General features: G+C 41.7%; 1 protein-coding gene across 1 annotated transcript in view; it reads left to right on the plus strand.

Annotated features, from left to right (window-relative positions):
• LOC310759405 (cytosolic phospholipase A2 epsilon-like) overlaps nucleotides 1-13,108 on the plus strand; it is a 46,834-nt gene that overhangs the window by 18,058 nt on the left and 15,668 nt on the right. The window contains exons 7-13 of the mRNA XM_083606606.1: nucleotides 750-792; nucleotides 1,899-1,956; nucleotides 3,954-4,120; nucleotides 4,466-4,552; nucleotides 6,744-6,781; nucleotides 11,468-11,615; nucleotides 12,944-13,080. Of these exons, the coding sequence (XP_083462732.1) occupies nucleotides 750-792; nucleotides 1,899-1,956; nucleotides 3,954-4,120; nucleotides 4,466-4,552; nucleotides 6,744-6,781; nucleotides 11,468-11,615; nucleotides 12,944-13,080 (678 nt within the window). The remainder of the gene's footprint in view (nucleotides 1-749; nucleotides 793-1,898; nucleotides 1,957-3,953; nucleotides 4,121-4,465; nucleotides 4,553-6,743; nucleotides 6,782-11,467; nucleotides 11,616-12,943; nucleotides 13,081-13,108) is intronic.

The raw sequence follows: 13,108 nt of genomic DNA on the forward strand, positions 1-13,108 counted from the left end.
CTATAGTAGGTTTCAGCTTTATTCACAACATTATTATCACCAACATGAATATTGCTTGCAAATGTTCCCTTCGTTCCCACCCCCCACTCTTTCTCACATGGGGAAGGATGCCTCACTTCCATCTCCTATAGACAGATGGTTGGTGCTGATCTCTTGCTTGAAGGATCTTGGATCCAAAAGACCTTCTCTCTCCCTCCCAAAGTGGTAATCGGCACCAACCATCAGATTGGTTAAGAATGATCTGTGCAGGCACAAAGCCAGAATTCACTTGATCTGGGCAATTTACCCTTTAAGAATTCCATTATTAATAAAAATAGATTTCTAAGACATTAAACCTCCAGAAAAGTTATAATTGATTGTTTGGGATCATTGACTTTATGTGACATGGAGCCATATGGGAAGGGCTTGATCCTGTCAAATGTAAGGCGCCTGGATGGGAAACAGCACAAGTATTGGCCATCCACCTCTGCTGTATGGTTTTGGTGTTCATGCTTACATTTACCAGACTAGTGTATGCTGGAGCCCTCAAGAAGCAGCAACCATATTGCAACTTAAAAGTAAGAAATGGGCTACAATTTAGGTTCATAGAACCTAAAGCAGTGTTAAAACTCTAGGGTAAATGGATCTGTTGCATTTTCTTTGAAGGGAGCCCATTATTTAGGATCAGACTGGAAAGAAACTTTTGTTTGCCCTGCAGGTGTAATATTTTATCATTTGAAAGTACCCATACTCTTATATTTATTTCCTAGGCCTGGCCCACCTGAAACCATCATAACAAATGGCGTCCTAGTGGTAATTTTTTATTTCTGCAATTTATCAATGCTGATAATACCTGTGTGATCTAAGAAACTATTGGTTCCTAGCTCAACCGCTGAGAGTGCTCTGCTACATCAGCCTCAAATGTGTTAAATTTTACTACCTAAAAATGGAGCTGAATCTTTCAGTAAAAAAGATCTCTCTTCTCTCTTTGGCGATCACTCGTAGCCGAATAAGATTGTCTTCCATAAACACAGTTTTAACAATGAGTCCGTAAGTGACTGTGGAGGCCAATTCTGGACCCACACGTCCTTCCACAGTGGGGACATTGGTTATATTGAGCACCGACGACTGCTGGACAGATCACAGGCTAATACACTCCACGATTGCTATCAAGATTATACCTCAACGCAGGCTTCAAGGAAGGAAACCAAGGCGCAAAATCAACACTCAAGCCCTTCAAGATCCCATTAAGCGGGATTGCTTCCAAACAACTCTTAAGGACCACCTGCTTCTAGTAAAAAAGATAGAGGGGGAGGATACAAAATTCCAGAAATCTGAATAACGAATATAAGAACTCTGTAACATAATAACTAAAGCAGATAAATCTATAAACATACTATAAGTCAAAATAACATTTCCATAACATATGGAGAACCATACAATAATATGGATATAATGAAACCCCCTCTATACAGTGCATGGGTTGTGCTTATGCTTCTTCAATGCTGCTCTTTAGGTAACTAAAATGCTAATATATGATCTTCCTAATGTTCATCAGTCAGATTTTCTGGAATGCCAATGCCAAACACATTTCAGCTTGGCAGCCTTCTTTAGTTGCCTATTTTCTTACGCAACGTCTTCTAAGAGTTCAGCCAATTGATATCCAAATGTTGTTTGAGACAGGGTTAAAATCCAACATCTTCAGTAAATACAGGTTTGCAAAAATTTATAATGATCAGTGTAAAATTATAATGCCCAATAGTAATTGAAGGTTCCTATATTGGCTTTTAACCGTACTCAAGCAAGAGTGATATTTGGATATAAATTAGCTGAACCTCAAGTATAACATGCAGTGTTACAAAAACTGCCAATTCCAGCTGATCCCTGTTAATTTTGTTTGTTGCTCATTTCTGCTACAGTGTCGTGAGGTTTGTGAATTGAAAGCAGAGGTGAACCAGAAGAAGCCCCGTAAATCAAGTGAGTTTATTTGTGTTGTGGAGGGGGGTTTATTAACCTCTGATACTGATATACAGACTAAACCAGACCCAATGCAAGCAAGTCTAGCAAATTCTGCTTTCCTCAATCACTTCACCACCATGGAAGTGCTTTCTGAAAGCTGAGAAACACAAGAAGAAGGTAATAGACCCTACTTGAAAAAAATGTGATCTTTCATTGGAGGGCAATGCTACATTTCCATAGGGACAGCAATAAAAAAAGGGGGGGAGGATCTTGCAGTTCAGAATGCATGGCTGCTATAGTATTACAAGCTAGAGTAGAGCAATCATTTTCCTTTAGCCTATTGACTTTTGCCTGAAAATGTCATGCTCCAGCTTCCCAAACTGTCCCAGGTATCAGATTTCAAAACAGCAATTCAGCCTGCTAGGCATCTTTAGCAGGCCTGAGACACCTACTAGACAGTAAGGAGGAGCTGAGGGGAAAGTGGGGCAAAGTCACTTGAGAAGGGCAGTTGGACCACTGATCACTCAACAGTGGGTACAGCCCATCTTTATGAGCACATTACAATATTCCAGCCTCTTTGTGGGCATTTCACTAACATTCTAGAGAAGAACAAACGAGGACAGCATTGTCTGTGGAACCTTCATGGTGAGTGTTGCAAAGGTACCTTTGGACACAAGTGCCAAAGAGTCTGGGAAGTTGTCCTTGCTTTATGAGGTACTTTCCAGTCATTATGGTGCTGATCCTATCATTACTGGCCATTATCTTCCAAGCTGGGAGCCAATCAGGTCAGTGAATTATTGCTATTCCAAAATGGAGGTGTACTAAAGATGGGATACAGTGACTTGAAGGAGGGTGTCCAGAACGTGGCTGCGTTGTGGGAAGGGGATGAGCAGAATGTTTTTGCTATGCCAAACAGGAGTGTGAAGTGGAGGGTAGATATAAGAAGAGGGTAATAAAAGTCTGCTGAATTGGGCCAGTGGCCCTTCCAGTACTGCAACCTGTTCTCACAGTGGTCAACCAGCTGCCAATGGGAAGCCTGAAAGCAGGACCTGAGTGCGATGGCACTCTCTGTTTCTGCAGTTACATTAACTGGTATTCAGAAGCATGATTCCTTCAACTGTGGAGGTAGAACATAGCCCTCAGGTATGTGCCCTGCCTTTTTCCTGCCCCCTTCTTCAACTAATGAGCAAGATGATCTACTTGAATTCTATCTGCTTGGACAAAAACAATAGACAAAAGCAAATCTCAAGGAGGCTTGCAGTATTATAATTTTTTTTTCTCTTTTGGTGGTCAGTAGAACACTTAATCCAAGCAAGTGTTCATGAACATTGTTATGTACTGAAGTTCTCACCCTGGGCTAGCAGGGGGATACTGTAGATAGTTATGCAAATAAGGGATCAAAAGTGACATTCAGTGATTGGATAGTTTTAGAAAATGGTTACTGTTGCGTTCTAGTGGAGCTCTATATAAGCAGGCTGGCTGAAGCCTTCAGTTCAGTTCTGTCCTGGCCTGTGAATAAACAAGAGCTGTTTGAAGAATCGCTGTGTCATCTGATATGTTCACCCACAACTTAACAAACATAATGCAACACTTTCCTCCAGACCGAAATTAGTTTTCCAGCATAATATCTGGTAATACCATGGTAGCTCTGAAGACAGATGCACATTGTCAGATCCATTTAAAGCAGGGATAGGGAACTGGGGCCCTTCCAGTGTTGTTGGACTCCAACTCTCCTCAGCCCAAGCCAGCATGGCTAATGGCCAGGGATAATGGGAGATCCAACAGCATCTGGAGGGCCGCAGGTTACCCATCCTTGATTTAATGGCTAAACCTAGTCCACATGTTGTAGAACTTTGCAGTGCACTTTCCTCCTGATGTGCTGAGTGGTTTGAGAGCTAATGCTTTCCCTTTCCAAAGTGGTTTCTTTTAAAATTAATTGTGTTCATCCAAAATTGTTTGTTATGGAAACAAATGCAATGGCAGGTTTCTCTTCATGCTTTGTCCCCTGTCTTTAGAGAAAGACCTTGCGCTTTCAGTGAAAGGTTCCTGTGAAGGCACTCACTGTTTTAAGATGGGTTCGGATGCTCTCATTATACCGCCATGCCCCACTACATTCCACTATGTCAAGTACAAGGATCCGGCAATGGACATTATGCTACCAAAGAAGACACACTACAATCCTGTAAGTCAACTGACTTTAATAATTGAAACCATAAAAGTTTCCCTTCAGAAGAAAACAGTACAAGGCTTTTCTGACTGGGATGATCAGGTGGGATTGAGCTAAATTGTTGCATGCACAGGAAAAGGTCTGCTGGCACTACGGGACATTTCCTCCTTGCCTCCCTCCCCTGCCCCCGTCCCCACGCCCTAAATCTGCTCTGGATGGTGAGGGAACCAAAGAATAGGTTTGCGGGATACAGGAGAAGGAGAGGTGAGGAAGTCATGTTGTGCTACTGGACCCCATTCCATGTGCACACCCTATTTAGTGCTGCATTCAGTTTCACCCAATATTTCTCCTTTTCCTCAGATTACCTGTTCTTATAGCACCAAAACCAATGTTCTACCTGTCATGTTGAATTCCCTGCCCATGGGAGAGAAAGTACCAATAGTGGAGGTGAGTGCCATTTTTCAGTAGTAGCATTCTGAAAGTAGCAAATAATTCCTAGACTGAGTTGATATGGCAACAACTATGGTGGAAAATAAGGATGGCTCATTACAATCAAACCCTGAGGTAATTCTACCTGCCTCCCCAGAACTTGAGGATTCTGGAAAGCACTTTATAGGTTCCTATTGAAGAGGTGACTTTTTCTTCTTGAAGCAAGCTTTCTTCTGTCCACTCTAAATCCTAGGGAATCCCATGGGAATGGCATAAGACATTATGGACGCTTCCATTGTTCTACCTCGTGGAATGTATGAACGAACATTAAAATGTAGGGTCTTCTGAACTTGCCATCCCCTTTAAGTCCCTTTTAATAGTAATTTTTATAAGACTTGGTTCATACCAGGGCTGAGTCCAAAGATTAATGCTTCAGATGACAAACTAACTGGGGCCCAGAGGCTAGGTATAGTTTCAGTAGTGGTCTTTGTGATAAGGAGGAACCATGGTGATGCCCTCCAGACTCTGTAGCTGCATTGCTGCAGCTTAACTGCTTAGGGCAGGGCTGCAGTAAGATGGCCGATGACGTCCACCTTTCTGTACAGCAACAAGTTTCAAGTACTTTTTGTCATCAAGCGCTCTGCCTGTTTTCTCCTTTGAGCTTTGACACAAGAACTTTCTGGATTATTTCTATTTTAGGAAAAGCTAACAACCTCCAACTTTTTTTAAAGTGTACAAGTCTCAGCTATCGCAACAGGGGTGCTGTTACATTGAAATGGGTGGGGGCAATCGCAATCCACAGCAGCAAATAAACCCACCCTGGGCAATCTCTCACACAGAGGTCCCCACACTCCCTTACATAGTTGGAATATATAAGGAGGATAAGTTGAGAATTATGAGATGGATTGAAAAGCAAAATGGGATAGAGGGCATCAGTTACATCACAAAACAAAATACAACCTGGAATTCCTCCTCCCCAAGAGAAAATGATGTGTGTACATACACTTTTTTTGTCTGGGTAACAAAAATTAAAACCTATAGAAGGGAACCATTGGGCCAGAGTTTTTTTAAAACAACAACAACACAACAACTGGGATATTAACTCTGTATGTGTCACATTTGCAAGGCAGCAAAAAGTAAGCATGCACTCTCTTGGGAAGGGGGAGGGGCACGCAAAATTGTTTCTCCATCCCATGTGAATATATTAAGTCTCTGAGTAAATGTGTTTTCACAAGTGCATTTTAACATTAACCAGCAGCAAACAGTATTGTGGTGTGCTGCAAGTAGTAAATGCCACAGGTATGCATGGTCCCACTGACCTAAAGCCATACCCTGCTCCCCATAGGGAAGCACATCTAAGCCATATTCATGCAAAATTGGCTGCAAGTTGTGGGCTGAAATTGACCTGAAGCCGCATCGTGTCCCCTTCCCAGTGTGAGGCAGGAAAAGGAGAGCAGCTTACATAGTCAGGTTGAAAAATTAAAGCCATTTCTAGCCAGTTTTGCATGTGTGCGTTCACCCCACTTCTCCATCAATTTGTGGTTGGTTTGTCGTTGTTGTTTAAAAAAACTGTACGAAAATACAAATTTAAATATGTATTTATTTCAATGTATGAATTTCTAAATATATTGTATCCAAAAATGCACCCTTTAACATATGTGTGTGTGTGTGTATAAAGGTAAAGGTGCCCCTGACTGCTGGGCCAGTCGCGGACCACTCTGGGGTTGTGCGCTCATCTCGCTCTATAGGCCAAGGGAGCTGGCGTTTGTCCGCAGACAGCTTCTGGGTCATGTGGCCAGTGTGTGTGTGTGTGTGTGTGTGTGTGTGTGTGTGTGTGTGTCTGAGAACCATAATTATGACGATTGAGAATAATTATGTTCTGATCTTCGCATTAGTCTAGGAGGTGCAGATCAAGTTCATTCACAGTAGAGTTCTCAGAAATTCAGTTCCTTAAGCAATCTGTGGCCGGTATGTGGAGCCATTTTCCAGAGTTTTTTCTTCATGTGAGGAATACCATATTATCATATGGCAGCCTGTTTATGTGAAGTGGCTCACCACATAATCAGGACAGTTTTCTCCACAACAGTGTAAATTACTTCAGTAACTTCAGACAATTGGAATGAGAGTTGTTGTTGTTGTTTAGTCATTTAGCTGTGTAGTAATATTAAATTATGATTGCCCTATGTGACATTTACTTCCTGCTTTTCAGAAGAAAAAGTACAATTTGCACGTGCAAGTAGATGACTGGTAAGCATCCTTAATGCTTAATTTTTTGTTGTGACAATATGAAATAAGTTGCCTCTCATAATTTTGTATGCTCTTATGTGGTTTCCCCCCCAATTAATCAATCATTTATTGCATTTGACTAAAAGCCATTACAAATCCAGTTACAAGTGGGCTTTTGAGGGGGGAAAGGTATTTAAACACCACATATGATCTATGACAGTTGCCAGAACATGATTAGAATATTGTATTCATTTTATTAGCCCTATTGTAGCACCCTGCTTGTGGTTAACGCTTAGCTGGAATGAAATATTCAACGCAGCAATAGAGAAATTAAAATAATAATTTTAATTTTAATTAATAAATAATTTTAATTCTAATTTTAATTTTGAACTCTGAGGCCTATATGCTGCATGCAGTCTCCATTTCACTTGTAGGACTCGACATACTTCTTGTACTACTTGATCAATGAACGCTGACCCATTATCACTTCCAATGCATCTAGGTAATCCAAACCTCGGGATCAATTCAGTGAGGAGTCTCTTAGTTACCTCTCGTGCCTTTTCAATTATGTCTCTCCTTTCCTCAGTGGTGAAAAGAGTATTCAGGAGCTGGCGGCAATCTGTCCAAGTAGGACTATGAGTATTTACTATTGAAGTCAAGTCCATCATAGCCTGAGGGTTTTCTGCAAAAGACGGGGTGTGTGTTTTCCAATTCATCAGATCCGTAGTCGTGAATGGAATGTACTGCAGGGTCGAAGTTTGAGGTGGCCGTGGTCCGGGTTGCCCGTTAACCAGCACAGGCTCCTCAAGTGCATCAAATACTCTTCTGAGAGGGGCTACTACGTGACCTTTCTCTTCGCTTTGCTCTAGGGGCCTCAAATCACAGGGGATGGTATCTGTCCCAAGGCGTTCTTTTAGCAGCTTTATGTGCCTGGCTGTATAGCTTGCTGACCGATCAAGGTCTCCCTGTAACTTCTGTAATAGTTCTCTAGGACTTGGATGTACAGGGGTTTGGGGTGGACAATCAGTTGTTCCACTAAAGGAGACTGTAGATGGAGGTCTACTGGGACTCACAGGTGGAATAACAACTTCTGCTTGGGCTTTATTATAGGACTCCAATGCCTCCTGAAAATATTTATCATAATCTATCAAAGAATCAAGCTCTGTGACTCCAGCTCCGTTATTCGTTCCACTTTCTTGCCTTGGGGTTACAACTGGTGGAGTGTTTGGATTAGGCTCCCTTCAACGTGGCGCATAGGGTGGAGGTGGAAGCACCTCTTCCTCTGGTCCCTCAAAAATGGGTTTGAGTTTATTTGACAAGATTCCTTTCCTAGCTTCGGCTTTTACAGCCAATAATTTGCATCGTTGGACTTTGCATTCCCTTATCCATGGAGGATTATTATTTAATGTGCTCAGCCAAGAGTCTGTATATGAAAATTGTTCTGGGCATCCTCCAGTTTCTTTGGTGATGTTGGACCAAAGTTTGCTTGCCAAATTTATATCAAAAGTTCCTTGAGGCGGCCATCCAGTATTTTGTTTCGGCCAGTCTAATTCACATAACGTTCTCAAGCGCTCTGGCATCATTTTGACTCCATATGCTCCTGAGAAGGCTTTCTTAAAATTATTTAACATACATTCAAGAGGTGTATTTTTCCCCTTTGAACCTCCAACTCCCATTGTATGGCCCTGTGAAGTATCCACTCAGTCACTCACACACTCGCTTTGTGGGGTTCCTTGCCCAGTGAAGTCGCCTTACTGGGAAACGAAGTAGTACCCACTCCACACCCAGGTCAGTTACAGATTGCTCTGTACTTTCTCACACATACAACGCGCTGGATACTTCACCACACTCTACCTCCCAATCCTTCCCTTTTCCTCCACCAGACCACCATCTGATGTACCCAACCACGTGGGGTACTCAGTTCCCCCTTACTGAGATGCAGAAGTTTGATCAAGACTTCTCTTCCTCCCAGTTAATTGGAGGACCTCAACCCCTTTGTGCACTTACCCTTAGCTGGTTCCCTGTTTATTTCTCTGGTTCCCCCCGGTCCGTCGCCGTCAGTGAGCAGGGTATCAGACAGACGAGACTTCCGCATTCCCTTGGAAAAATGTTCCAGTGCGCGCTGGGTAAGCGGTTAGTGGTCCTCCCTCTTGCACCCTGCCCGCTAAGGCGAAGGGGCTGCGTTCCAGCAGACCACTTATCCGAGTCACAGCACCATAAAATGTAGCACCCTGCTTGTGGTTAACGCTTAGCTGGAATGAAATATTCAATGCATCAATAGAGAAATTAAAATAATAATTTAGTCAGACAAATAAATGATAGGCACAGTGGTATATGGTTACCAAAGCTCTGCCCACTCCAGCCCTGATGGCCAGCAGTTATATTTCCTCAGCCCAGCCCCCTTGCTCCTCCTTTGGCTGCCTCTGTCCAATCAGCCTGGTTGAAATTCCTATTGGCTGTTTGCTAGAACCAATCATAAAAGATACACCCATTTCCTATTACCTTTTATGGGAGACAAAGAGCTATATTTCCTTCTATCCATAAATGGCAGACAAGTAGCCATATATCTTACATTTGCCTCGACAAGGCACCTTAATTACCAGATCACCTTTTGCCCCTGTTGCCCCTGCATTCCAAAACAAATGGCTAAAACAAATGACTCATGGTATTAAATTCTATCTAAACAGAGATCTTGGGTTCACATTCTCACACACCATCAATGAAATAAGAATCTAACATAAGAATCTAACATTTCTTACTTTCTAAATCCTTTGCATAATTACATTAAGCCAACAAATCTCATACATAACATAGATAGCTTTTTAGAAGAAAAGGCCTTTGCAAAGTAAAAAAGGAACTCAGTAAAAACAGCTTCAAAAGAAGCCTCTTCAGTTTACACCCCCTCCCTTTCCCAGCCAGCTGCTTTTCCCATTAGCTCTTCCCAAAATTTATTGCCCTTTAACTCTCTCAGTATACCTTAAACCTTAGGAAAATATGACTAGAGTCTGATGGGAAGCACATGGTATTATTTTCTGTTAAACAATAAATCTTACTATTTACCAACTCTTAATTAGTGTTTTTGCAGCTTGATTGTATTCTGTAATCTGTAGGGTCAGTGTAACATTTGCTCCCAGCCTGTATTTCCCTTTTACAACTTTGAGAAACTTGTCTCCTGCTACTGCTATAAATCAGGGGGGCCCTTGTTCAGGAGAGCAGGAAGATAAACAACTGCCAGAGTACTTAGCCAGCTGGTTTCTGCCTGGCATGAAATATACAAACATTTGCAAATATATCTTTAAGCTCATTTTAAAATACAGGCCTTGATCAGATGCCTCACTATAAAGGGAATCCAGGGAATATAACATGCAACACAGGGTAATGTTTTAGAGTAATCCTAACACCCCACTTCCTGCCAAGTAAATAATGCTTTCATTTTAAGATTTGTTTAGAATGGTATCTGCCATACTTGTGTCTATTATCTTTGACTGAAGCTGTGGTTTTACTGTGAAACTGCAGTTTTAACGGCAAGCTACCTTGTTTATTTATTTATTAAATTTATATACCCTCCTAATAATAAATTTATTTTAATAAATTTTATTTATATCCCGCCCTCCCCAGCCGAAGCCGGGCTCAGGGCAGCTAACAACAATCAAATAATCAAACAATCAAATAATCCAACATTCTAAAAACATTCCATTATAAAAATTAATTAAAATCAAATTGATGGCAACCGTTAAGCAAAATTCTGTGCAGGTTGCCAGAGGGAGGGAGTCAGGCTGCACCCTGACCAAAGGCCTGGTGGAACAGCTCTGTCTCGCAGGCCCTGCGGAAAGATGTCAGGTCCCGCAGGGCCCTAGTCTCTTGTGACAGAGCATTCCACCAGATTGGAGCCGCAGCCGAGAAAGCCCTGGCTCTAGTTGAGGCCAGCCTAACCTCTCTGTGGCCTGGGACCTTCAGGGTGTTTTTATTTGCAGACCGTAGGTTCCTCTGTGGGGCATACCAGGAGAATCTGTGGCATCACAGAATAAAATACAAAACAAAACAAAATAAAAACAAAAGTAAATCATGTGTGATGTGCAGTCATCAGAAAATAAAAGTATTCTTATAAATTTTAAAAGTTATATAAACAATAAAACAGTATTCTAAAAAACCTTTCTGGGCATTCAGTATGATATTGTGTGAAATAGCCTCAACACACATTAGGCTATGTGTCAATCTATACCAAATAAACTCAAATAAGCCAATTTTATTAATAACGTGGACAGCAAACAACTTACAAAAGCAGGTGATCAAATACTTAGCTGTATAAAAGTTTGAATATGAGCAAGATAAAATAAATGTTATGGAATGGCAGTAAACAAAGCTAAGTGGGGGCTCCTTCCCCCCTCCACCTTCTGTTGAAATTGGCCCAAACAGGATTAGGATTCAGCATTAACGCCTGATAAAAATACTAAGGTTTAATCAGTTTCTCAACAATGTGAAAAGTAGACCAGTTTTAAATATGGAGACAAGGGGCCAATCTATCAAATAACACAATGCGCAGTTGGGGCAGGACAATAACTGAATTGTCTATGGTTATTTCCCACAATATGATGCTGAATGATCCCAAGCAGTAATCTATTCTGTTATATTTCTGCTTGATAAAATCCTAAGATTTCTCATATATTTGGATAAGATATCTATATGTAATGCCTGTGTATGTTCTAGTCATTGTTCCTGCCCAGCAGACCTCGATGTGCGCTTGGGATATGACATATGCCCACAGGAAGAAGAGTTCTTACACAAACGGAGGAGACATGTTGCTCAGGCTCTGAAGCAGGTTCTTCAACTAAATTATGACTTGCAAGATCATGAGGTATGTGAAATGGGATGCTGATTTATGCTAAGGGTGAATTCATTATCTTGTGGAATTTATTATCTTGCCACATTCCACCTTTGTAATTGCGAGACCATTGTATTTTATGTTCTTCTTCTTCTTTGGCGATCACTCGTAGCCGAGTAACAATGTCTTCCATAAACATAGTTTTAACAATGAGTCCATAAGTGACTGTGGAGGCCAATTCTGGATCCACACGTCCTTCCAGTGGGAACATTGGTTCCCAGGCAGGAGTTGATCATGGTGTGGATTTGCCAAGCGTGCCTTCCTCTTAGCACGTTTCTCCCTTGCGTCCTGAATTTGAGTGTCTTCAAAGCCCATGACACCTTTGGTAAAGGCTGTTCTCCAAGGCTGGAGCACTCGCCGGCAAGTGTTTCGCAATTTTTGTCCAGTGCTGGTGTTTTGGTGTACTGGTGCATTCATTGTTTCCAGCAGTTGACTGGAATATCTCAGAAGTAGCTGCCTATGTTGTATAAAGCATTTCTGGCCATCATTTCACCACCTTAGAATTTCCAAATGGGGTAATGCCACCCACTGCCAACTGAATGCAATATTCTAATTCTTGGCTTACCGAATGGTATGTACCATGTATCACTGCCCTAAAAATGTGTGGGGTTTTAAAATTTTTTGAAGAGAGATAAAAGCACATTAACTAAATAAATTGGATTGGCCACATTCTACAATAGCTTAAGCCAGTGATGGGGAAGTAGATATTTAAATCTGCTGGCACCCACACAGCCAATCAGCCTGTCATCGGGGTTTAAAAAGCACAAGCTGGTTATCTAGGTTTGCAAAGGAACACGCATTGAGCTATGCAAGTCCCAGCTATCAGCTGATCCTCAGGGCTTGAGCTATGCAAGCCCTAACAATTGACAGTTTGCCAGGACTAACACTAGCCAAGACCTGTCATTATGGCTTAGGCTATAATCCTAAACACGTTTCTCCACTGAGCTAAAATAGTTACAGATATCTTTGTCAAGTAGGCCAACTTTATTCTTCCAGGGTTTAGCTCTTTTGAAACCCCTTTGTGATAGTGAATTAAACACTACAGTTCCTAAGGCCATAAACCTATGCACATTTTCCTGAGAGTAAACTCATTAAACATGGCTTCTGTGGAACCTTCTTCCACATAAACATGCATAGATATGCAGCCTTAAATTGCAACCGTTCATCTTCTCACCTGTGTAGAAGGTACGCCATTAATACAACAACTGTATTGTAAGCCACTGTGTTTTAACTTCCGTCCTCCTAAACGTTTCATCCTGCGGTAGCTGTATATTGATTTCTTATGCCTGTGTGCCATACAGGTTCCAGTGGTGGCAGTCATGACAACAGGAGGTGGGACAAGGTCATTCACAACAACATATGGCTGCATAAGGGGCCTAAAAAAATTAAATCTTCTAGACTGTGTAACGTACATGTCTGGCTTGTCTGGCACTTCGTGGTAAGTGGAACCGTCATGTGGAGTCTTT

This window comes from Podarcis filfolensis (assembly GCF_964270895.1).
Source record: "Podarcis filfolensis genome assembly, chromosome: 1".
Taxonomy (NCBI): Eukaryota; Metazoa; Chordata; class Lepidosauria; order Squamata; family Lacertidae; genus Podarcis; species Podarcis filfolensis.